At 32.2% G+C, this 26,717-nt stretch overlaps 1 protein-coding gene across 1 annotated transcript in view; it reads right to left on the bottom strand.

Moving 5' to 3' along the window:
* The window catches only part of LOC145272023 (protein amalgam-like), a gene marked incomplete at its 5' end in the record, with an annotated part of 739,512 nt that overhangs the window by 474,949 nt on the left and 237,846 nt on the right, over nucleotides 1–26,717 (bottom strand). The window contains one exon of the mRNA XM_080127019.1: nucleotides 9,969–9,986. Within this exon, the coding sequence (XP_079983145.1) occupies nucleotides 9,969–9,986 (18 nt within the window). The remainder of the gene's footprint in view (nucleotides 1–9,968; nucleotides 9,987–26,717) is intronic.

The raw sequence follows: 26,717 nt of genomic DNA, 5'->3' as shown, positions 1-26,717 counted from the left end.
CACCAGATTCGTTAGTAGAAAGCTAAATGTGGACAGAGAAACTAAATTGTGCAGAACTCTGTCACATGTCCAAATATGTTAAGAGTTAAATTCCAGTTTTGTTACGAGTAGTGCTTAATGGTGAATTCAATCTGAGATGTTTATTGAATATGTGCGTTTAATGGTGAAAATGTTTTTTTTTAAACGTATGCACTACAGACCAAAAATAAAAGTTATTTCAAATGTAAGCCTAAGAGAAACGAAAATGCTATTATATACTGAAGGCGAACAGACCAAAAACACGTTATTTCAAACTGAATTCTGACAAACGAAAGAAAATGTTATTTTTAAACTAAAGGCAGAAAGATCGATCAAAGAAAATCCTGCTTCAAACTGAACACAACAGACAAAAAAAAATGCTAAACTAAACGTGGACAAACCAAAGTAAATTCTATTTCAAACTGAACACAACAGACAAAAAAAAATGCTAAACTAAACGTGGACAAACCAAAGTAAATTCTATTTCAAACTGAACACAACAGACAAAAAAAAATGCTAAACTAAACGTGGACAAACCAAAGTAAATTCTATTTCAAACTGAACACAACAGACAAAAAAAAAATGCTAAACTAAACGTGGACAAACCAAAGTAAATTCTATTTCAAACTGAACACAACAGACAAAAAAAAATGCTAAACTAAACGTGGACAAACCAAAGTAAATTCTATTTCAAACTGAACACAACAGACAAAAAACAAATGCTAAACTAAACGTGGACAAACCAAAGTAAATTCTATTTCAAACTGAACACAACAGAAAAAAAAAATGCTAAACTAAACGTGGACAAACCAAAGTAAATTCTATTTCAAACTGAACACAACAGACAAAAAACAAATGCTAAACTAAACGTGGACAAACCAAAGTAAATTCTATTTCAAACTGAACACAACAGACAAAAAAAATGCTAAACTAAACGTGGACAAACCAAAGTAAATTCTATTTCAAACTGAACACAACAGACAAAAAAAAAATGCTAAACTAAACGTGGACAAACCAAAGTAAATTCTATTTCAAACTGAAGCCATACAAACAGCAAAAATGTTATTTTAAACTGAAGACGGACAGGCAAATAGAAATCTTTTTTCAAACAAACTTGAGAGACCAAAGAAAATGCTATTTTAACTGAAGCCTTACAGATCAAAGAAAATATTATCATAAACTAAAGCTTGACAGACCAAAGAAAATGCCATTTTAAACTGAAAACTTGACAGACCAAAGAAAATGCTATTTCGAACTAAAGATCAACCTAACCTTCCCAAAGAAATACCAAGATATCAAAAAAAAAAACAAGTGACCACATTAAATTTACTTAGATTAATTGGACAATTGTTCACATTTTGAATGTTCTAACACTCAAAATGTAGATCAGAGATCAAAGTGTAGCATCTGTTCTTCAGATGCTGCTTTTCAATTTCTTGTTCTCTGTCAGCAGAAGAGCAATCCTTCACGACCGAGAAAATTTTAATTTTTGTTCCTTTTCTCCATGTTAAAAAAAAACGACCCTGGTGTCTAACTCTGTCCCATGGGGAGGCATTGTAAATAGGAATACAGACATTCATACCCCCCCTAGCCCTTGAGCCCTTTGAGGGGCATAGGCCATCTACAACTTTGTAGATGCTTTTGTAGTTCTTTTTACAGGGTGAGGGTGCTGGCCCCTGCTGGCCCCGCGCCCAACCTTCCCAGAAGGTATATACAGCGCCTAGCCTTCCCAAATGATCGCCCATTTGGTACCGGCCAAGCTCAACGTTGCTTAACTTCGGTGATCTGGCGAGAGCCAGTGTGTCAACGTGATTGTGCCGTACACAGACATTCATACCTCATCTAAACAATTCAGAATTGTAACTCAAAGAAGTTTTGCTTGTTGATATATAAAATGCAGTTTTTCTTACTAAACTGTCTTCTTGGGGTGTTAGTCAGCGTCATGCTATACTTTCCAATTGTTAATGGAGTTGACTCCCACGCCTCCGTGCTCCACGCCCCTACCCACCGCACCTCGCTACAAAACAGCTGCCACTACCAGAAAAAATAATAAACAAGAAAAGGGCTTTGACTATTACCCTATGCCTCTCTTTCTTTCCTATTTATTTATCTTACCTACTGAACAAGTTTTTTTTTTTTTGTTTTTTTTTTGGGGGGGGGGGGCTTCTTTTTTTTTTTAATTTTTTTTTTTAGTTTCATATTCTACTCAGTCTTGTCCCACCTCCAGTTACTGAATATCCGGGAGGCAAGTTAGGAAAATTAAAGTTTCTGGAGTCCCACATTTTTTATTTATTTATTATTATTTTTTTTTTTTGTTTTCTTCATCCTTTTCCTCTCTTTCTCTCCTATCTTCAAGAATTCTGTAGACCTCATTATCAACTGATAAGACAAATAACAAACAGGGGTGAAAAAAAAGATAGGAAAGAGGAGATCTACTTCGTTATCATGTACTTTGCTTGAGGAGAAAATTGATGAGGGTTGTAGTAAAGCTACTGCTAGCTTGCTTTCACAAAATACAAAGAAAAAAAAAAAAAGAAAAAACGTACAAAAAATAAATGGAGACAGCAACTGTTTCCAGCATTGTTGTTTTTGGTCAGTACTTGTCAAGTTTGTCTTTTTAGCAGATATGAACAATCAATAACTTCTAAAAATAATATATATATATATATATATATATATATATATTTAGTAGAAATAGTAATTAATAAAAACTGAAGAAAGTGCTCAATGCTGTTGTAGAGCAAATATTCGTTTTATTTTTTATTACCGTATCTTTCTGTTAAGTAACATTATTGTTTCAACTACCCGGCCGTTTTGTTTTTTTTGGCCGTCTGTAGCTTCCTCAGACTTTTCTGTAAAAGCTACAGACGGCCAAAAAAAAAAAAAAAAAAAAAAAAAACGCCCGGGTAGCTGAAACAATAATGTAACTTAACAGAACGATACGGTAATAAAAAATAAAACGAATATTTGCTCTACAACAGTATTGAGCACTTTCTCCAGTTTTTATTAATTACTATTTCTACTAATATATATATATATATATATAGATATAGATATATATATATATATATTCCTTGTCGAATCATAAATATGTTGTAAATTCTACTTTACATATTTTAAATTCAATTTCTTATATCAATGTTTTATCTCAAATATTGAGCTTTTTTTAAAAATCTCGGTAGGATTGTCCTATAAGTTACAAATGTTTATACTTGCTTAAAATTTCCAGAATTATTTAATTTGTTAACTTGGAAAGATGGTCTAATATATATATATATATATATATATATATATATATATATATATATATATATATATATATATATAAAGTGATGGTTATGTAGTTCTAACGAGAGAGAAAAAAAATGTATATTTAAAAGACTGTAGCCATCAACAATCGTGGGTTTTTCAGACTTTTATCATTTTTTTTTATTTTAAAATATTTTTATAACGCGTTTCAAGCCTTGTTTAGCTCTCTTCAGATATTTTCATATAAAGGTTGTTTTTTTTTTAAGTGAAAGTTTGAAATGTCATTTTGGAAAACATTTTAACTCTGACAACACTGATTGTGTTTTACAGAGAAAGGCCAATCTCAGACGTTTTGTCACCAATAGCAACACACCGACTTTAACGGAAGCATGAAATACATTAAAAAATTAAACTAGATAATGATTTTTCTGACCGTTCAAAGTTACTTTAATTAAAAAAAAATGTTTCATTAAAATTTTCATTTGTTCGGAAAAAAATCTATTTTATAAAAATCCAATGTTGCTTTCACTACAAAATTGTTTTATTAAAATTTTATTTTCGTACGCAAACTTTTCAATAAATGTTTTTACAATTATATTTTGACAAATGTTTGGTACTTGTACAGTTTAATCAAGACATTAAAAAATGAAAATATCAAAAAGGTTTATATTGTACGTATCAGTTATGGGATGAAGTTCTCCGGAAAAAAAATTCACTTAATTTCATCAGGTAGTCTTTATTTTTTTTTATTTTTTTTTTATAGCGAAAAAACAATTTGTTATGATACCGAGCGTGTTCTAAAAATCCAAACAAAAATTCAAAGATGTCTACTTTCAAGGTGCTGTCATAAAAACGTGTTTTTCCGCTGTAAACAAAAAACTACTCAACCAAATTAAGTGAAATTTATTTTCGGAGATCTTCATTCCATAACGGATACGTACAATATAACCTTTTTTTTCGATATTTTCATTTTTTAATGTCTTGATTAAACTGTACAAGTACCTCGGTTTTTATACAATAAATGTTTGGGTTTTCAAATTATGCTCGCCCAGTTTAAACAATTATGAATATTTCATTTGCATTTTCTTTATATATATACATATATATATATATATATATACACGTTTCAGAAACTTCGTGAAAAATATTAAATAATTCGACCCCCTGTCTTTCCAGGCTTATAACTATTCAAAAAATGTAATTCAAACCCTAATTTATTTTTCAATTAAAGGAGCAAGGACCAAGGTTTCATAAAAAAAAAAAAATACAAACAACGTGTTTTTTTTTTTGTTTTTTTATTTAAAGGTTTTAAACTTCGGACTTTACAGGTAAATTTCAAAAAAACTGTTCGTTTTTTTTTTTTTTTTTAAATTAGAATATATTATTTATTGAGCTGTTATCTTCAATTTGTGATATATAAAACTTTGGTACATAAATGAATTATTTACTTTTTAATAGACATTTCAAAATGGGGGGGGGCGTGAATTAATTCGACCCCTGTCTTTCCAAGCTTATAACTACTCGAAAAATGTAATTCAACCCCTAATTTTTTTTTCAATTAAAGGGGCAAGGACCAAGGTTTCATTAAAAAAAATACAAACAATGTGGTTTAAAAATAAAAAGGTTTTAAACTTCGGACTTTACAAGTAAATTTCCAGAAAACTTTTAGTTTTTTTCCTTTTAAATTAGAATATATTATTTATTGATCTTTTATCTTCAATTTGTGATATATAAAACTTTGGCACATAAATTAATTATTTACTTTTAATAGACACTTGAAAATGGGGGAGGGCGTGAATTAAAAAAAAAACGTTTGTCTAAAATATTATATTCGGTTTATTGGAAAGAGCATAAAATTTTACATTGACCCTGAAAATATCGTAAAAATAGAATCAATAGAAAAATTTCGATAGATTTTTAAGATTTAAAAATTGAAAAATACTGAACTCGTAAAATTCAATTAATTTCATTAATGTTTTTTTTTTTTTTAAATAAAAAAAATATTTCTATTACTTTTTATACAACTTTAATAGTTTATTTTGGAAGTATAATCCATGAGAAATTACGAGTTTTTTTTATATTTTATTCGCAATTTCTTGTTAGGGCTGTCAAAAATTCCTACAAAAATTCTGATACACCTAACATTTCATGAAAAACTTTCTCGTTTTCATTAATTAAATTGAAACATTTCCCATTAAACAATTGCGGATATATGTTCTCTTTCACTTTCTTTATTTACCTTTTTTCATAGTTCTTAATTAAGTAATTAATATCTAGTTTAATTTTTTGGTGATTTAATTCTGACTCCGGTCATAATTTAAAATACTGATTTCTCCCTCGGATTTTAACGACAGGTGCGCGAAAAAAAGGGTGTCTCCATTTTCGGTGGTAAACTGTAGAAGTACCAAAAAGATTTTCAAGTTGTTCTGTTTTTTACTATTTCATTTTTAGAAAAATTTCAATTTGATTTGTTTTTACCATTTCTTTATTCGGATTTTTTTTTTTTAAACATTTTATCCGTTTTTAGTTTTTGCCATCAAAATAAATATTAATATTGCGGATGGAGTAATTAATAATTAGGAAATTAAGGAAACGAAGTGGACCTTTTCATAATTATGTAACTTATTAAATGATGAGTTAAAATGCTTCAGAAAGAAATCATTCTTTTTAAACATGATTTAGAAATAAAATAATGTATTGTTAGTTGCTATTAAGTAAAAAAAAGAAAAAGAAAATTAAACTAATTTACGTTTATTTATGTGGTGTAACTAACATTCCCCCCCCTTTTGTCGTGAGAGCTTTAGAAGCTATTTTGCAACCTAAAATGCATATCTGCAAAGCTGCAAAGTTCAATATAATCTATAAATTATTTACTTTTCTTTAAGATTTAACTAATACTAAGAAATCAGACATAACTAGTCGATAAAATTTGGTTGGGGTGAATACTGAATCGTTTTCATCGAAAAGAAGACGAACAATAAGAGCCGACATGAAAACCTAATCAGTCGATGATTATCAGTAGAGAGATTGATTATGACGTTACAGTAACACAATGAAAACGTAACGCACAATAAACAGGTTCCCAAATTCGACTACAAGTTTCCCACGTTTGATAAGATGTAGGTCGGGGGTTACATCGGCCGAAACATGTAATCTAAACAATTCAGATGAAAATAATAACCCAATTAATACAAACAGCAAACATTTTTAATCGGTACTTGTGCATCTATGTTACCGCACTGAAATAATAGTATTATTATTTAGAAACACATTCTTAATTTGGGGAGGGGAGATTGTTTTGTAACTATTCTTTACTTTCACCTAACAATTTAATTAACACATATATTGCAAAAATTGAATTTGACTTGAAAATACTATTTTCAAAAATATAAAGCAGTCACGTAGATGCATAAGCACCCATTAATTTCTTAACGCTCTAATTACGTATTTCGTTCGACGCTTGGTTATTGCTTAGTATCTCACTCAGTAACGGGAAGCCATTCTTCCAAACCCAGCATGAGCCCGTCCTTTCTAAGGAGGGATGAGTTTTTTCTGAGTCACCGGGGGCGGGGGGATTCTCGTTCATGCAAATTGGACTATACGTACTGTTTTTTTGTTTGTTTGTTTTTTTTTTTAATGTTATCCGTTCTCCGTTCATACTGCCCCTCTTGAGGTAGCTGATTCGTTTACCTTATTAAAAATCGACACTCTGTCTTTGTCCTCATCGGTAGATAAGTAAAAAACAAACAAACAAACAAACAATAAAAACGACTCGAGAAGAACATCAAACAAATCGCGATTTTGTATTAAAACCTCAAGTTTGTTTTGACTTACTTTAAAGCGTTTGTTCAGTTCGAAAAACAAGCAGTGTCGACATGAGGGTCAGATCTTTGAAATCTCGATAAACAAGCCTAGTTTTTTTGTTTTTTTTTTTCTAGTGCTTAAAATTTTCATTTCTACAATTATGAAATATCAAAAACCGATTTAAAGTTTTTGGTATTTAGTGCTGGTAATGCAAAATTATTAAAAATGCATGATTTTAAAAGAAAAACTGTAACTTTATTAATGCTTGTAATTAGCACGGTTTAATTTCAGATGACAGTTGTGACTTGTCATCGCGATGGAAAGAAAAAAAAAAACAAAGACAAAATAGTCGTGTAAAAATGCTCCTCTCAAGCGAGAGTTAACAACATCGTCAATATATTCAACGTTCGATTTATTACGAATATTTAATCTTTCACTTTTTTGTATTTTGGGTACTTATAATAATTACGAACCGTCGTGCTATTGTTTATATAGTATTTTCGCTATTTTCAAGTGCCTCCCCACGGGACAGAGTTAGACACCAGGGTCGTTTTTTTAACGTGGAGAAAAGGAACAATAATAAAAATTATCTCAGTCGTGAAGGATTTCTACTCCACTGACGGAGAACAAGAAATTGAAGTGCAGCATCTGAAGAACAGATACTAAACTTTGATCTTGTCACGAAGGCCAAGTTGTAAAAGCAGCTTTCAAGTTATGATATCGGACCTTCTCGCGGTTTAGATAAACCAAACTGTGAGAAACAATTGGGACATATTTGGGGATACACCGCATGTAAGAATGGCATTTGATTGGCTATTGAAATTGATGTAATTCTTGTAACAGAATTGAAAAAAAAATACGTTGTTAAAGAATTTAATTTTTGTTTAATTGTTAATTAAAAAAATATAATTATGTTCAATCTAAATTTGTTGGAATTTGTGTAGTGGAGAAGAAAATCGAATCAGGCATTTCCTCGTATATAAGAACAATATTATTTGTAATTATGTTTGTTTGTTTCCGTATTTAATACAAAATAATTTCTGTATTTAATAAAATAATTTAATAAAAAAATTTCTGTATTTAATAAAAATCATTTCAGCAAAAAAATGTCTGTTTTATAATAATTTTTCAATTTAATTTTATTACGTCAATTTTTATATTATTTCATTTTAATTTTAACATTCTTTGCAATAATACGTCAATTTCAATAGCCAATGAAATTGCAGTCTTACAGACGGTGTAGCCCCAAAACTGTAACAGGGCCCCTCCCGTGTTAAGAATAGTTTTCTAAATAGCATTATTATCTCAGCACAGTCTGTATTCTGCACAAGTACCGCATTTTTTAATTATTCGGACTACTATACTCATTTTGGTTGTTAACGTTTCGGCCGATGTAATCTCCGACCTTATTCATGCGCATCTTTTCGAATTTGGGAATCTTAACGTCGAACTCAGGAATCGGGGGTTTACATCGGCCGAAACGTTGGTGCTTGTTACAGATCGATTTTTTTTTTAAAATATAAATATGTCGTTTTAAACAAAGACACTATTACGTATTTAATTATCATGCCGAAAATAGTAATATATCTAAAAATTACGAAAATTCATCACGTAGAAAGTTATTTATAGTTGAAAGTAATTTTTACGGAAAATTGTCTAAAATTGCAGTTAGACGTAATAAAGTACGTAAAGACAGACATACAGGGGACATAACTTGGAACGAATATTTTAGATTACTTGTTCATGGCTGCATTTTCTGCAATAATTTGTTGTCTACAGCGATAGACTTTATTTTACTAAAAACACAATAGCGGTTAAATTTTCGCAATTTTTGAATCTATTACTATTTTCGACATGACAATTAAGCACGTAATATTATTTCTGCTTTAAACAACATGAAAAAAATCGATTTGTCGACTCCATCTTAACAAGCACCGAAATGTTTTGCAAGGTGAGAATATTCATCCACATACTCAATCCTCATCTAAAAAAATAATTTTTCAAGCGTGCTTTTTTTTCAATTTTAAATGCATAATACTAACTAGATTTTTAATGAAAATAATTCCTTATTCCGTAATATTTAACGAAAACGACGTAAAAATTAAACAGATTTTTTTTCTTTTTGCGTGTATATATATATATATATATATATATATATATATATATATATATATATATATATATATATATATATATATATGGTTCACGTATACGGCGGAGAGCGGTACCCGCCTATCTATATATTTTGTTTTCAATTTTTTCAGCGGTTTGTTATCGAATGAACAGTGAACACTAATCTATCAGAAATTTAAAAGAAAAAAAAAGAAAAGAAAAAGTGCAAATTTTAAGTGAAATTTAAAAAAAAAAGACAAAAAAAAGGCTAGATTCGTGAAATTTGGCATAAAAACGTCGAGGGGTTCTATATTGGGTGATCGATTTACAAGAACGTTGCATTAGAAACTGAACACCCCTCCAAATATTTAAATATTGATTTCTTTTTTTTTTTTTTTTTACATAATATGGTAGATTAGTGGCTAGTGCCCAATCGATAATAATCCGCTAAAAAAAATTGTTAAAAAGACGAAAATAAAAAAAATATATATAAGGGAAGAGGATTGTTCGTGAAACATATCCACTTATCTTGTTTCCTTTTTAAAATTAAATATGTTTTTAACTCTTTTTCAACATGTTTTATTAATCATTTGTTCATATATATATATATATATATATATATATATATATATATATATATATATATATATATATGAGAGAGAGAGAGAGAGGGGGGGAGGACCCGATAAAAAGCCATGATAGAAAGACAAATATACAACAACAACAAAAAGAGCTGCAAATTGGCAAAATAGCAACAAATGAAAAAGTAAAAATCGGATACTTACATGGCTTTGACACTCCATCTGCAATGGAAAACAAAGAAATTATGAGTATATGCAGGCAATTTTGATGAAAAATAATGAAATTCTGTGATTTTCCCATGTTAGTCGTTTCTTTTCTGCCATACCCAGAAGGAATGGGCTGCAAAATAATAAAAAAAAAAAAAAAAAAAAAAAGGATCCGTTTTCTGGGCTTTATTTATTATTGTTTTTATCTTTCACTATTTTATGTATTTTTTTTTTCTTTCCAGCTCGTCCTGCCGCGAGCAAATACAAAGAAAATTGCTAAAACTTTATGAATTTGCCAACATATTTGCACAGAATCCAGAGAGAACAAAGAATAAACGGAGAAATATCTTTTTCGTTTGTTTTTTTTTTTTTCAACTTTTCTTTCAAGTCTATATTTTCGCAAAGTTTGTATAGATAGTTTTTTGCCTCTTCCTTTCGGTTTTTCGAAACATAATTGTTCGTGATGTAACTAAGTAGTAGGTTGCTCTTGGTCCTGTTTGCAATGTAGAAGGGTATATGACCTAACTTTCTGTTTATTTAGTTGGTTTCTGCTTTTTTTTTTATGTGCGTCAAACTAATTATGACGAAAGCACCAACGCACACTTTTACATATTGTCACAGATAAAAATATGAATTGGGGTAAAAAAAGAAAACTATAAATAAACAGAAATCATAGGGTATCCCCGTTGTTTATTTACAACAAGTACTTGTTGTTGTTGTATCATTATAATGATGATGGTGCTGATGATGATAATAACAATGCTATCTATATCAGGGGTTCTCAACCGGGATCCACATGGACGCTAGGGGCCCATGGAATATTTCGGGGGTGGGGGGAGGTCCACAGACAAAATATAACAAATTGAGGGACCACAATCGTATTTTTGTGGTCCATGAATAATACCAACTCATACTTATTAAAATTTAACTTCTACTGTAATTTTGGTTTGATGTGAAAAAAAACTGAAGTAAACATTCAAACGAATTTTAATGTAATTTCTAGATTAAAAAGAAATCCATGAAATTGCGTCGAAATCAATAAAATAAAAGAAAAAGTGATATGAGCATGTTTTAAATATGTGGCTGGCTCAGGCAATCGGTTCTTTTCCTATTATATATTGTCTGTCTGACCTTCGCCCTCCTTATACTGTCTCCAATGAGAGGGTCCAGCCACCAAGGAAAAATAAGAAAAAAGAGGGTCCATGGGGGGGATGACAACGACTGATTTATATGAATACAATGCTCGTTAATCATCACTTTTCCCGACTTAAATTATTTTAAAGGAAAATAGGCGCTTCTACACTATTGGGACGAAATTTCGGAAACCGTAAAACTAAATTTCACATGAAGACAATGGTACCCACGTACTTTATTTTTAAGATGATTATATCCAAAAATTACGAAAATCGATAAGATAGAAAATTATTTATTATTAAAGAAAATAAAAAATAGAATTTGATGAAAACGATCATAAGACACAAGAGAGTTCAAAAGGGAGGCAATTTTCCGTTTTATTTGAACAAAACGGCAGTAATTTTGGTGCAAGTTATTTATTAAAAGAAGTCAATTTATTTATTATCCCTAAAAATCGTAAAATTTGTTTTTTCTTCAAAAAAAAGTACTTCGCTTATTAAAGTCTGTTTTCAGACGAACAACAAAAACACTAGTGTTTTTCACATTCTCTGTATTAAAAGAAGTCAATTTATTTATTTATTATCCCTAAAAATCGTAAAATTTGATTTTCTTCTTCTTCTTCTTCAAAAAAAAAAAAAGTACTTCATTGATAAAATATTCGATGGTCTGCATGTACTGCCCTTGTTGACCCATATTTCCGCCAGAGGTCGTTAGTGGCGTTATCTCTCAAACAAGATGGCGTCTGGCTTTTTCTTCGATAAAACGTCCGATAATATTTGATTTTCTTAAATAAAAAAATTAAAAAAAACTACTTAATCGATTTACGTGATTTTTGGAATATGACATTTTCATGCAGTGACAAGTACGTACATTATAAAGATTTTTTCCAGATTTTTATTGTAAAAAAGATTACTTGTGGACCATTTATAGACTTGCACCGCAATGAAGTTGTTTTGTTTAATAATTCAGTAATATTCATGTAATTTCGACTACATAATTTGGAAGCTACCATTGTAACTTATTAGAATTGAAAAAAAAAAACCAGCTTAAACCATTGTTTTTTATCTGAAAACTCCATTTATCGACTACAAAATCTCGTCCCAATTCTGTAGAAGCGCTGGAAAATTAAATTTATTTTGCTTTACATACTACTTTGTGGCCTATTTGCGTTAAAAAATAACTTAATATAAGTCAAGCATTTGACGTTCCTTAAATATCAGACTTGAGCAAAGTAGCCATTTTTGTTTAGTCAGTTTATAACATAAACAATGTTTACTAAACAAAGATTTAAATATTAGACATGAGCAAAGTAGCCATCTTTGTTTGGAAAACATGGTTTTACGTTATTAATTGGCAAAACAAATATGACTACATTGCTCAGGTTCGATATTTAGGGAACTTCAAATGATTACGCAAATCGGTCACGAATAAGTAAAACTAAATAAATTTTATTATTTTGACTGGTAATTGTGGCCTGGTAGACCAACACAAAACCTGCCTTAAAAAAACTTGTTTAATTGGGGTTTCGGGTGTGTTGAAAACGAATATTACATTTAAAATTAGGGCTGGCAACTAGTTTTCACGATACTAAAAAGATACTTTTCCGCATGTTTCATGCAGTAATGTAATGCTGCATTTTTTAATGCTTTCTTCATTAATTATCAAAAAAAAAAAAAAAAATGCAATCGGGCAAACTAAAACAAACATCAAAACAAGCTTTCAAAATAATTTCTATTTAAAAAAAAAAAAATTGTACGAAATTAAATCCATCAGGATGCATTACAATTTCTTTATAAACAATAAGCACTCCAGCTATTTTAATATTTGTTAGCTACATACAAAAATTAATTACTTCATGATTTTTTTTTAAAAGGAATTCAGAAGCATTTTAAAACTGTTGAACAAACTGTCATTGCTGGTTGTAGAATAAATAAATTAAATATGTTCAAATAATAATTTAATTTTCAAAAACTTCTTTTAAGAATAAATTATTTTCGTTGTTGAATAGCTAAACAAAAATGAAAAAAAAAAAAAAAGAAAAGAATCCCGGACAACACCTGCTAAGTGATAATACGAATAATAGATAAAAAAAAATGGGGTGGCAATACGAGTAAAAATAACATCTACAAATATACTATTAGTTTTGAAAAAAAAAAAAGAAAATGGCATTTTTGCAGTTTAATTACAAAGAAAATAAAGGAATGACCAAAAAATAAAAAAAATAGACAACAAGTAACTGTTACCAAACGCAAGAAAATTTACTTTTCTACTTAATTATAATTTTCATTGTGTGTTTGTTGATTGTAAGTTTTATTATTTACGTTTGTTATCGTTACTTTTACTTAGTCAAACACACATGCTTTAAGTCATGGTCTCAATTGGATTGTGGGTGTACTTGATTCGCGAATTTCAGAATTAAAAGATAATAATAAAAGTTTACTTTAATCCGATTGACACCCCTACCCCACCCAACTAAGGCTTAGGGTACCACTAACCCTCCCACCCCTTTTTAATTGCGTTTTTACTATCTTTTAAAATTAATACTTTTTTTGCAGATAATATTTAAATAATCAACAAATTTAGTACATAGAAGTTGTTGTCAAGTCTGCAACAAAGAAAGTAGACCCTTTCTACTAGAAAACCTTTTTTTTTTATCAGCCAGTACCTTACATAAAAAGAGTCGAGCGACTTTTTTTAAGAAGAATCATTTAAGGATTCCATTTTGATTTTGATACAACCATAAGTACAATGAGGATCTCCATTATTTCCGTCAAAATTGTGAAATATTTTCAAATTTTCACCAGCTGCCTTGTAGATGCTTTGGTAGAGGCTAAAGGAGTTAGCCCTGACAAATAATCCGGGTTCTGGATATGACCTTAAACTATATCTGATGGTGAGACCCCAGCTTACGTGCTTTAGGGAGTGGGGAGCCACCCTTTAATTGCCATTGCTCCCAGGTCCACTCTGACCAGGAGTGGTAGTACCTGTTAGGGTCCCAACTATAGGTTAAATAGAAACTGGCTTGAGAAAAACAAATATATTCTATTATAAAAATTTTCTTCAAAATAACTGGATTCGGGTTATTTAAATAACCTGAAAAAGGTTGATATGCCGTAAAACAACCAACCAACCTAACCAACAAATAATCCGGTTTGGAGTCCCAATAGGCGGATGGTGAATCACTGCAACACATTTTTAGCTATGCTGGCTCTGACCATATTAGCTTGCCTTTCCATCAGACATTGTTTGCAACGCCTAGAGGGGGGAAGCTGATTACTGGGCAAACCTAGTTCTCCTTATCACCCGCCCATCCTGAGAGCGAATTCCAGCTTTAAACTGTATAGCTACAGCAGATGCTGCAGTGCAGCAGACTAGATGCAGATTGCTATTGGTTGCCAGATATCCTACATAAAGCCACCATTCGCCGATGCACGGAGTATTGTTTCCGTACTCCGGGCAAATGCATCAACCACTAGCCTTTTCTTGGACGAGGTGCAAAGGAGAATTTTCAACCTAATAGGTCTGCACTGTCAACCTTCAGCCCCTGTCACATCGCCACAGTGTTTTAATGTTTGTGCTTATTTCACAAATACAATCACAGAATGTGTTTGATAGACACTGCACTTGTATCCCATCAATATAAATACCCATAATGCACCAAACTAGAAAAAAAAAAAAAAAATTCTACCCTTTCAGCATAAAGATCCCAAGATGACAGAAGATATCTTCCTTTAATACCATCTTTCCTCAAATTGCTTGTTTTTGAGATTCTCTTCCTGTTTCCCTGACCATATCAACATGAAGAAATTTAAATGTAATGTGAATAAACATCTTGTTGCATTATATTCAACCTAAGTATCCCCTCATGTAATAATTTTCTGTTATTAAAGCAGCGTAAATCATTAAACAATTAAGATTTCTTTAACTAGCGGAGGTGGGGGTTGGGCGCCCAGCCGTGCCTGATAGCAAAATTCATTAAATATATTATAATTCATGCAGATTTCATATTTATTATTCCAGAGCCAATTCTCTATTGAATATTATATTTCACCTAATATATAATACTGATTTCAAAAGATTTAAAATACAAAAATGACTTCAGTGCCATTAACTAGAATCGAAACCAAAACATTTAGTGCTCCAGCCACCTTCCATACTGTTTGAGCTATCAAGAGATAGATAAGAAAGATTTAAATTTAAACCACTTCATGCGATGAATAAATTTGTGAATGTGCAATAAAAATGTCGGCAGGTTGAAATGAACATTGCATTTCAACTTGCCGACATATTTCTGTACGCGTTATTCATCCATCCAAACAAAGATTTTTACTCGTTATAAACTAGCCTTGGTGTATGATTACCGTTCCCTGTTAATTTCAGTGTTATGTGACCAGCAATTTAAGAGTTTATCGGTTAAATATTTACACACAGACACACGCATACATCTACCGTTTTAGTTATATAGATGTATACATAAGAGGAGATGTGCATGTCCTTTACCTATGTCTAGGCATCAAAGACCTATTTTCACATTCCTACACCAAGGAGTTACAGTTATTGTGTGTATGAAAATAGTTACATGATATTACTAAATCCGCCTTACCAGAATGAAAAGAAAACCTTGCTCAGATAATTAGTAGATTTGTTGCTTATTTTTTTTTGCCTATGTATTTCATAACTATTTCTTGTGTTATATGCCGTTTTGTGATTTATTAGTGTTTTTGGTCCCCAACAAAAGGAGGGTGAACCTGTTAATTCACCCTTGTTTGTTCGTCTGTCCGAACTTTTCTCAATAACTATGCCTTGGAATTTTTTGAAATTTTGCACAAACATTAAACATGATATGAGTAAAAAAGTAACAGAACGGATTTTCCGGGAAAACTCCGGTTGTCCCCTTATAGGTGTCTTTCAGGTTAAAATGGCTAAAATTGATGCCTTGGATTTTATAAAACTTTCTGGAAACTTGTAACTAACTGATTTACATCGTGATAACTCTTGGCTGTGGCCCAATGGACTCTTTTAGGGCTAATAAAAAATTTTATTTTTGGGACTATTTTACTATATTTGGCCAAAATTTTCTGTGTATGTCTATTTAGCAAATTTAACTCAAATTTAAATATGTTAAGGCTTTGGGAACTTTTGGGGCTAAATGTGAGGAGGGGGGGGTGATGGACTTAGTTATTTCTGTTTTTGCATGGTGCAGAACTTAAATTGACATGTGTTAAGGCCTAAAATTGCACCGTTTGTTCATTTTCACCAGGATTTGACGTCCCCTAAGAACTTATGGGGCTAAATGGGGCAGGGGGGGATGCTGAACTTAGTCATGTTTTTTATGCCTGATTCGCTGTGCACTCACGGGGGACCATGCATGCTTCATTTGTTCTAAGTGTATCGTTGTGTGGTTGTATGTTTTTGTTGATCGAGAGTCTCACAGAGCCTGGCATGAAGTTAGTTTGCATTAGGTCTTTTATTGCGTTAATTTGTTTTACTGCAGGAGTATGTGTTGCTTCTGGGCTCTTTTTGCGTAACTCTCAGTCGGTTTAAGTGTATGTTAGAAGTTTCACGTGTTTTACTGATATGAACAGTTTCTTCCACTATTTTTTTTTAAAAGAACTCTTTTTAGTTCAAAACAATCATGCATTTGAAATTGCACGCCAGTGGAACTCTCTGCCGCTTGCCTGTTTCGCACCTGACTACAACTTGGATGTCTTCAAGTCCAACATAAACAAACTCCTGACAAACCGCCCCCTTAAGTAAGACACTCTATCAAAACCCCCAATACTAATGATGACTACAATACTATCTCATTGATTACTGTACACGCAATAACCCTTATCCCTGAGTGGCCTTCACGCCTTGATAAGTGATGACCCCCATGTAAAAAAAATAAAAAAATAAACTTAAATGTGTGGGTAGGCTGCCCAACGAAATATATGGATATATTTTAATTCATGCAGATACATATTTATTATTATAGAGTCAATTCTCTATTGAATATTATATTGCACCTAATATATAATACTGATTTCAAAAGATTTATAATACAAAAATGACTTAATTCTATAAAATGTAGATAATGGTCGAGGCAGTTTCTTAGGTTCTTAGAATGTTTTGGTGTTCTTTTTGAATAGTGGTGCTTCCATCCTTGTTATTTTTTAGCGTCACTCTCAGTCGGTTTAAGAGTATGATAGAAGTTTCATGTGTTTTACTGATATGAACAGTTTCTTCCAGTATTTTTTTAAGAACTCTTTTTAGTTCAAAACAATCACGCATTTAAAAGCAATGCATAAATGCGGGCATTGTTAATTGGAAGGAGAGAAATACCCAGCCAAAGAAAGAAAGAGAGAATTACAGAATGATTGAAAAGTAACTCCCTATTTTAAAATACATACAATTTACTTTTGATATATAATTTATATAATTAATGAATAATGAAAGGAAATTATGATGCATGGACTTTTATCAAAGTTTCAATATCGGTGATTTTATTCGCAACCAGCTTTTCTAGTGGGCCAAGAATCGCATCAACTGATTTTTTAAGAAACTCTTGTAGTATGGTAGTCATAACTTCACGTACTTCTCTTTTGGAAGAACTCCATCTTGCATAAAAATCAAATCTTCAATATTGTCTCAATCACTAATAATTGGCCAAATTTTATTTCTCAACATAGCAAAGTGGGATATACCTCACTATTTTATTCGTGAATGGGTGAATGCTAATTCTTTGGAAAATGGATGGGCAATCGTGGTTTGTACAAATGGCCGAACAGAAGTCCTGACTTAACGTCCTGCAACATTTTTCCCTGGGGTTGGCGAAAGGAGCAAGTCTACTCAACCAAACCACAAATTTAGAACTTGAAGGGCGAATACGTGAAATTATGACTACTATTCCACAAGAGTTTCTTGTGAAATAAGTTGATGGAATTTCTTGTTGACTTGAAAAGCTCGTGGCAAAAGAAGGCGCTTATATTGAATTTTAAATAAAAGTCCATGCATCATACTTTCTTCTCATATTCATTAATTGTATGAATTATATTTCAAATATAATTTGTATGTGTTTTAAAATATGAATTTACTTTTCAATCATTCTGTTGTTAGCCAACCACTCTCTCCCTTTATTTATTTATTTATTTTTTTGCTTATGCCTGTTTGTAAGAATTCTGACAAACTAGTTTTTTTTATTAAGGGATCATCGCTTATTAAGGCCAAGAGATCACTCGAGGATAAGGATTAGACATCAGTGATCATCAGCTATAGTGGAAATTTGGTAGATTTGATTAAGGGGACAGAACTTGTTTATATTAGATTTAAAAATGACCACGTTGCAGTCAGCCGGGGAGCATCTCCATGGTATTATGTTCCACAGACAGGCAGTTTCACAAAAGAAACATTACTCATGGAAATTTTGTTTAATTTTAGGCATAGATAAAGAATGAAGAAAACTATTAATAGTCATTATAAAAAGACACTTGTTCGTTCTACAGGGGACCATAGATTGAAGCTCAGTCGAGCATCTGCCATGAAAATAACTGTAGAGCAGAGACAGACTAGCAATGTCTTTTTTGTGAGGTTGTAAGAAGGTAAGAAAAGCATTGCCCATCAGATTTTGAAACCGATTGTCAAAGCAAGAAAGGATGCACTGGGCATTTCCTCTACAGATGTGACAATAGTGCTCCATCTCAGGCTGTATTTGGCTCTTGTAAAAATAGAGGATTCGGGCATGAAATACCTTCTAGAATGGTAGAATGAGCCAACAAGTTTTCCAACATTATTAGCAACGGATCTGATGCAAGTCTTCCATTTTAGGTCAGGAACGAAGGTCAGTTCCAGAAGCTTGTCAAAGCTCAATTTAAGAAAAGTTTTTAGTAAGTTATCTATTTTTTTTTTAATTAAATCATTCCAATTAATTAATGTTAATATTGGCGAAACTATTGGACATATGTAAACAAAATAAGACAATAAAATTCGAAATAAATGGCAATCATTAATTTATCATAAACTGTTTAAAAATAGTCATGCAAATTTGCTATTCAAATGACTATCTTTAGATCGTTCGTCTCTACTACATGTAACATTCACCGATAGGGGTGCCCCAGGAGATTAGCAGTAAACTGACCTTTTATTAAAGAGAGAAGGCAAAGCCTGGGAGAGTGGACCTCCTAGAACTGCCCAGTACCAGCATTACGCTACAATTATCAAGGAACAGGTCATTGCAGGAATGATCTAATCTCTGCTGATTTTGGTGCCGAGGTAAAGACCCAGGCATGGTTTCCTAATGGGAAACCAGAGCAAGTGAATTGTAAAATATATTTGTATTACACATTTTAATAGATTTTGCTTCTTTTTTTTTCCATACTGGGTACCTCTACATAATCTTACATCTAGGAAATCATGTATGTCTTTTCACTGATAAAAACCACATTGAAGAGCTAAACCTTGCAGCCATCAGTCTGTGCCTTTAACCACACTGCTATCACCTACGAAACTTGTCTAATGTATATTCATTATATCTTGTAGTCAGTGAAGAATGGAAGATGTTAGAATATTTTAATTAAAATGTTGAAAAGCTTATATTGGTCAGACTCTTGCTAAAGTAAAGAATAAAGTGAATAAAACTGTTAAGTTATTACTTATCTCACATAAATTCATGTTATCTATTCTTCTGTTTTGTATATTTCACATTTATTTTGCATATATTTTCTGTCGAAAGACGATTTATTATATTGAATTCATCCATTTTATCTTTTCTTTCTATCTAATCTATAAGAAAGAACGATATATATCTTTAAAAATACCATACTAATTAGGGATAAATGTACAAGAATTTACTCATTTTCTGGTCATAACATTGTGTACAATTGTGTCAGTCCTCCAGTGTTAGCATGTAAGAATATAACTTTATCAAATTATGATTCGCACAAACTTGGGCTTCCTCAGCGTGTTAGAAAAAGAAACAATATTTCCAAAGTTTTCCAGCCTATGAATCGAATCTTTACAGTAAATAGAGTTGGCAATCATTTTTTATCAATAAAAGTTGTAAACCATGTTTAGATTCAGCATAATTAGACATAAGTAGATAGAACAGTTTCCGATGGTTAGTTGTTCTGCACAAGTCCTGGAGGTGACTGATTCTCAGTAGACAGAACAGTTTCCGATGGTTAGGTGTTCTGCACAAGTCCTGGAGGTGACTGGTTCTTAGTAGACAGAACAGTTTCCGATGGTTAGTTGTTCTGCACAAGTCCTGGAGGTGACTGGTTCTCAGTAGACAGAACAGTTTCCGATGGTTAGGTGTTCTACACAAGTCCTGGAGGTGACTGGTTCTTAGTAGACAGAACAGTTTCCGATGGTTAGTTGTTCTGCACAAGTCCTGGAGGTGACTGGTTCTCAGTAGACAGAACAGTTTCCGATGGTTAGGTGTTCTACACAAGTCCTGGAGGTGACTGGTTCTTAGTAGACAGAACAGTTTCCGATGGTTAGGTGTTCTGCACAAGTCCTGGAGGTGACTGGTTCTTAGTAGACAGAACAGTTTCCGATGGTTAGTTGTTCTGCACAAGTCCTGGAGGTGACTGGTTCTCAGTAGACAGAACAGTTTCCGATGGTTAGGTGTTCTACACAAGTCCTGGAGGTGACTGGTTCTTAGTAGACAGAACAGTTTCCGATGGTTAGGTGTTCTACACAAGTCCTGGAGGTGACTGGTTCTCAGTAGACAGAACAGTTTCCGATGGTTAGGTGTTCTACACAAGTCCTGGAGGTGACTGGTTCTCAGTAGACGGAACAGTTTCCGATGGTTAGTTGTTCTACACAAGTCCTGGAGGTGACTGGTTCTCAGTAGACAGAACAAAAGATTCTTCACGCGTTAACATGAAGAAAACATATGCGAACTTGCTACAGAAAAGGTTTAATATTTATGGAGCAATTCTGGTTTCTGATCGATTTGTAGCAGAATGTGAATTAATTTGATTTGTCAGTTCCTAGCAGCATCATTGTTAAATAGAATCTCCCGACTGTGCGGGATCATACCCCATTACACTTCAAAAATATTGCAACATATATAAACAGTTTCAATCAGGCTTTCTCTGCATTTATTTAGTTTATTTAGTCTGAAAATTCAAATAAAGCCTGTTTGAAACTTTAAACAGTATATCCCCAAGATACGGTGACCCCGGGATAGTTTTTTTTTTCAGGTTACGCTGTGAAATACACTGTTTTTCTGGCCCCTGGTTACTGCATGTGCTCCGCCTTATGCCTATAATGTTATTTGATTATATACATGTGTATTATATACTGTACTATATTTTGTTACTAATTTTTAATATGTATTGTATAAAATTTTGCTTAGGCCCCACCATACGGTGATTTCACCCCATGATTCCAACCCAGGAACGGATTAATGAGGTATCCCGGAGTTCTACAGTTTTATATTATTGTTGATAAAACAAAATGAATACAGACTGTATTAACTGTGAAGGTCCTGTCAGTATCGTAAAAACTAATTGTAATTGGGCTGAAAAACTTTTTAAATATTGTTTTTTAATGTGCTGATGAAGCCCAAGTTTGTGCAAATTATAATTTGATGAGCAATTATATTCTTATATGCCAACAATGGGGGCTGACACTTTTTTTTTTTTCTTTCTTTCTTTGAAGATTGTAATGCTGGGTATGGGGCAGCCAAACCAGCTACCAACATTGCCCCGCTTTTTTATTGAAACCAACCGAGAGCTCTTTTTAGTATCCTCGCTGTTCCCTTAAGTGCAATTGTCTGACACAATTATACACAATGTTATGACCAATAAAAGTAAAAACTTTTTGAAAATGAATAAATGATTGTGTATTTTTTTTATTAAAATGGTATTTTTAAAGATATATATTTTAAAGAGATTATAGATTAGTTGGAGAGAGACGATAAAATATCTCTATTAACACGGTATCTTTAAAGAAAAATATTTATAGCTCTCGTATTGCAATATTGAGCTATCTAAACGAGAACTTTGTTATTTATTCATATGAAATCACTGCCATAATAAGTTAAATTACATATAAACATATTCTATATATATATATATATATATATATATATATATATATATATATATATATATATATATATATATATATATATATGGTAAATTAGAGGTAAACGAAATGAAGACATGCTCATTTACAAGTGCCAAGAATCCAAACAAAAGTAATTTTAATCTGTGTACAATTGTTTCAAAGAAGATATCAATGACAAAATGACGATAGAAGGGGTTTCTATTAACTTGGTGTCAATCCCCTTTTGTGCAAATGAAGAGATCGTATATTGATAAAGTTGATATCGTCTCTGAAACGATCGTACATAAATTGAAATTTTCTTTGTTTGAATTCCAGGAACATATGTAAATGATCATCTATTAATTTCGTTTCCATCCTATTTACTACTACTTGAAGATCTTAACTCCCTTTTCTATTATGCTGGTTAAATATCTACAGTATTTTGAACAAATGATTGCAATTCCTATGGTTTCCACACCAATATTAAGATTAGCTGAATATTTATCTGACCATTGTGTTGTTGTTCTGGCTCCATACTATTATTTTATATTATATATATATATATATATATATATATATATATATATATATATATATATATATATATATATATATATATATATATATATAATGATGGCAAACTTCTGTCAAGAAGTAGCAATCTCTTCAATTAAGTGTTTTGCGGCTGTATCCACGTAGGTGACTTTTTAATCCAGCTTTAGTTCTCCATGAAAGTACACATATGTGACATAAAAACTTTCCTTCTTGTAAAGGTGATCTTACGATAATATTATGAATCCTCGTATGTCGTGTCAGGCCACTTTTAGATTTGCATATTAGACCACAAATATGACAACTTAGTGTTGCTGGATGTGCTGTAAAAGCCTCCTTATAAAACTGTTGTTCCTGGCTTTGATTGTGTAATTTCAGATGATTTACAAAACCAGATTTTTGAGAAAAGGTATCTGTCATCTACAGTGCACTTCAGTTCCTGTTGTAATTTCTCTGACATTATATTTTCGTCCTGCTTTCTTAAAACAGTAAGATCTGCATGCTGCTCTTCAAAAATCTTACAACTTTCTCTGATGGTTTTTCTCCACAGTGATCGATCTTTGGCTTAGACTTTCCAGTTATGTACATCCATCTCAAGGATTTTCAAGTTGTTTTTCAGAGAACCCTTTAACCTTTTTCATGGTTTATGTTGTGATGTATACGTATATATATATATATAATTGTTTTCTTTTAATTTATCTTTTTACAGACTTTACACATCACTTTTTCTTTCCTATTTTTCCTTTTAAAAATCGTTTTTAATTTAATATAAATAACTTCCTTACAGTTTTTTGAGGAACATATAATTTTCTCAAAGGAGTTATTTAGTGCTCTTCCGTTATTCAATGAAACACAATTTTTTTTTAAATGGGTCACAATATATCAAAGCCACTCAAGGATAAGGGTTAATGTGTGTACGGTAGTCATTAGAATAATAACGTAGTAATCGTTAGCAGTGGAAATTTGATATAATTAGATTATTTAAGAGGACGGTTCATTAAGAATTTGTTTACATTGGATTTGAAGACCACAATATTGTACCTATTTACAATGCCTCCCCACGGGACAGAGTTAAACACCAGGGTCGTTTTTTTAACGAGGAGAAAAGGTACAAAAATAAAAAATTGTCTCAGCCGTGAAGGACTTCTCCTCCACCGAAAGAGAACAAGAAATGTAAGTATAGCATCTGAAGAACAGATACTACACTTTGATCTTGGCCAAAAGGCCTGTAGTCAGAGTTCCACAAGCGGGCAGTTATAGGAAAGAAGTTTCGTTTATTGAATCAACATTTAGTTTTAGGTACCAATAGAGAGTGTGGGAAATTTTTGGTAGTGGTTTTAGCTAGACGAGTGTTTTTTTGTGAAAGATTGGCTGGGGAGACCATAGATTAGAGCTCAGTGAAGCACTTGCCATGGAAATAACAATAGAGCAGAAACAAGCTCACAGTGTCTCTTTCGAGTTAAGCAGGTGCCCCAAGCCATGACAAAAATTCGACCGGCGAAGTAAGACAGGCAATCTTGGAAACGACAGGGATATTCTTACACAAATTGAAAGGGGTGCATTGGCCAAGCAAGGTTGAGAACCTCTGGCTTAAAGGGTATAAGACTCAGCGTCAAATTCAATGCGAATTTGCTTTTTCTAAAAACAAAGTTATGCCCATATTATGCCTGCTTAAATAGTTTTTAAAAAAATGAAATTTCTTGAATATTTATTAATTCATGTTTGAAACAAAATGGTAAAATTTCACAAAAAATCGAAGACATCTGAATTTTCAGTAATGTCTCCCATCCTCTTTTGTCTTCCTCTTCACTTCAAGCATGGTTTATCAAACACAGGACTCTTTTTCTTCCCATGAACCCATAGCACAACAGATAAAGTGCTGAGTAATATTCATTTCTAAGTAAGCGTCTTCCGAAAGTTGAAGGTTCTCTCTTCAGAACAGGTCAAACTATCAATATAATTAAGAAATACTTAAGACTTCAACCCGCTGGTAGATGACAGGACGAGGACAATCTACCCTAAGGATAAAATAGAGGATTTCATTTGAAATTCCATAAAATTCCATAGTTCATCATTATTCACCTGAAGAAGGTCAGAGGTTACATTGGCCGTAACGTTGTGAGAATGACATCCAAGATAGCAATAATCTGAATAATTAAGAATTTCTGAGTGATTAGGTGTCGTTGAGATAGTTCAAAAATATACACAAGCCAACTTAAATTCTGTTTCGCAAGAATCTGTGACGTTACAAATAAAGTACTAGGTAAAATTCAGTTCTAAGTGATACTCTTATGGAGGTTGAAAGTTTAATACAAATGCGAATTATTTAAGACTTTTACCTGGACATGGTTGACAGAACGAAAGCATGCTACCCTGCCCCCCCACTTCCATCAATTAAACAGAGTTCTGTTTGAAATTCCGTATAGACGTCTGAATAATTAAAATAATACAACTTAAATTCACCTCATTATCTCCATGCACATTAACTGAGGCTCAGAACGCAGTTCGCATACAAACCATTATACAAAACTTTTCAGCACTTGTGCATAAGTATAACTTTTTGGGTTTTATTTGGTACATGCATTGCAGGGGCAGACAAATGCAACTTCAGGACCAAATCTAAAAGATTATTTCTTTCGTAACAAAGCCAGAATTCTAAAATTTAAAGAATTCTGAAAAATGTATGTTTTTTTTTTTTTTTTTTTTTTTGTTGAAAGTTTTGTTGAAAGTTTTGTTTGAAATTAGTACAAGAAACTTATATAACAAATTTTTTTTAGACAAAATCATATTTTTTTAAATAAAATAATATTTTTTTAAATAAAATATTATTTTAAAAACTCTTTTAATAAAACATGAACATGCATTATTAAAATCAATGTGAATTTTGAGAAAACTATTTTCCTTTCAAAATTTGCATTTGTCTACTCTTTACATACATGTGTCTGTCCCCTGCTATGCACTTTACAAATGTCCCAACTGAAAACCAAAAAAGTTGTACCTGCGAATAAGTGCACACGTTCCAACTTTTCTGAAAATATTAGGTGCACGTTTGCATATTGTTAGTGACATAGCGATGATGAAAAGCAAAGTGAATCTGTGACCTCAGATTCCCCGCAGGAAACCGTCTGCATAAGTAAATGAATTTCGAGTCAAAATTTGAACGAATAAAACAAAGCCAAAACGTTCTTTTTTTCTCTATTGTTTTCTATTTTTTGTTTTTTCACTATATCAGTTGATGAAGTAAACTTTGTTCCCAATCAGAACTTTCAGCCTCCAGGTTGACTTATTAAAGACAGTATTTGTCTATCTACCTTGTGCGCAAAAATTACTTTCAGAACCTTCATTTCTATCAAGTTTATAAATAACTCTAATCTCCGCTCTCCTGTAAATCATCACAGCAAAAACCTCGATACTACACTTCATTTTCTGTTCTCCATCTATGAAGGAGAAATCCTTCAAGTCTCTGGTAATTTTCATTTTTGTCCCTATCCAGAACGTCCCTTTTTGGAGATCTGGATTCTCTCCACATTTAAAACAGAACATGTGTCTCACTAACCTCGTGGGGAAGCAGGCAAATAGTGGCTCGCATTTGTCCCTGCAATTCCTGGCCTGTTAACTTTGTAGTTAACATCAGTCGAGGTTCCCACCTCCAACAGAAACTAGGTCATTTCGATGACCTTTTGGCCGTTGGACTAATACACAATGTTCTGTGTAGCCCTAGGAAGTCCACCCTCCCAGACTTTGCCTCCTGGCTTTCGGAAGAAACAAGTTTATCGCTGGTTGCCTGAGGCGCCCTTACCGGGAAATGCAAACGGGGCTTCTCAAGAATATTTTTGCAAGGCCGAAGTGCTCCTTCTCTTGAAGCACTGACTTATTTTCCCACTTTACGACTTTGTGTCACATCCTTTCGCGGTGGGAGAGCGGTAAATATCGACCTTTAGACAGATCAATTGTAGTATATGTTCTGTCTTTGGTAAGAGAAGGAACAATCCTCATCTTACGTAATTTTTTTTATTCTTGTTCTAT

Source organism: Euprymna scolopes, chromosome 4 (genome assembly GCF_053919585.1).
Source record: "Euprymna scolopes isolate OS-2025 chromosome 4, ASM5391958v1, whole genome shotgun sequence".
NCBI lineage: Eukaryota > Metazoa > Mollusca > Cephalopoda > Sepiida > Sepiolidae > Euprymna > Euprymna scolopes.
Note: the sequence above shows the minus strand (reverse complement) of the source record. Positions and strands in the feature narration are given on the sequence as shown.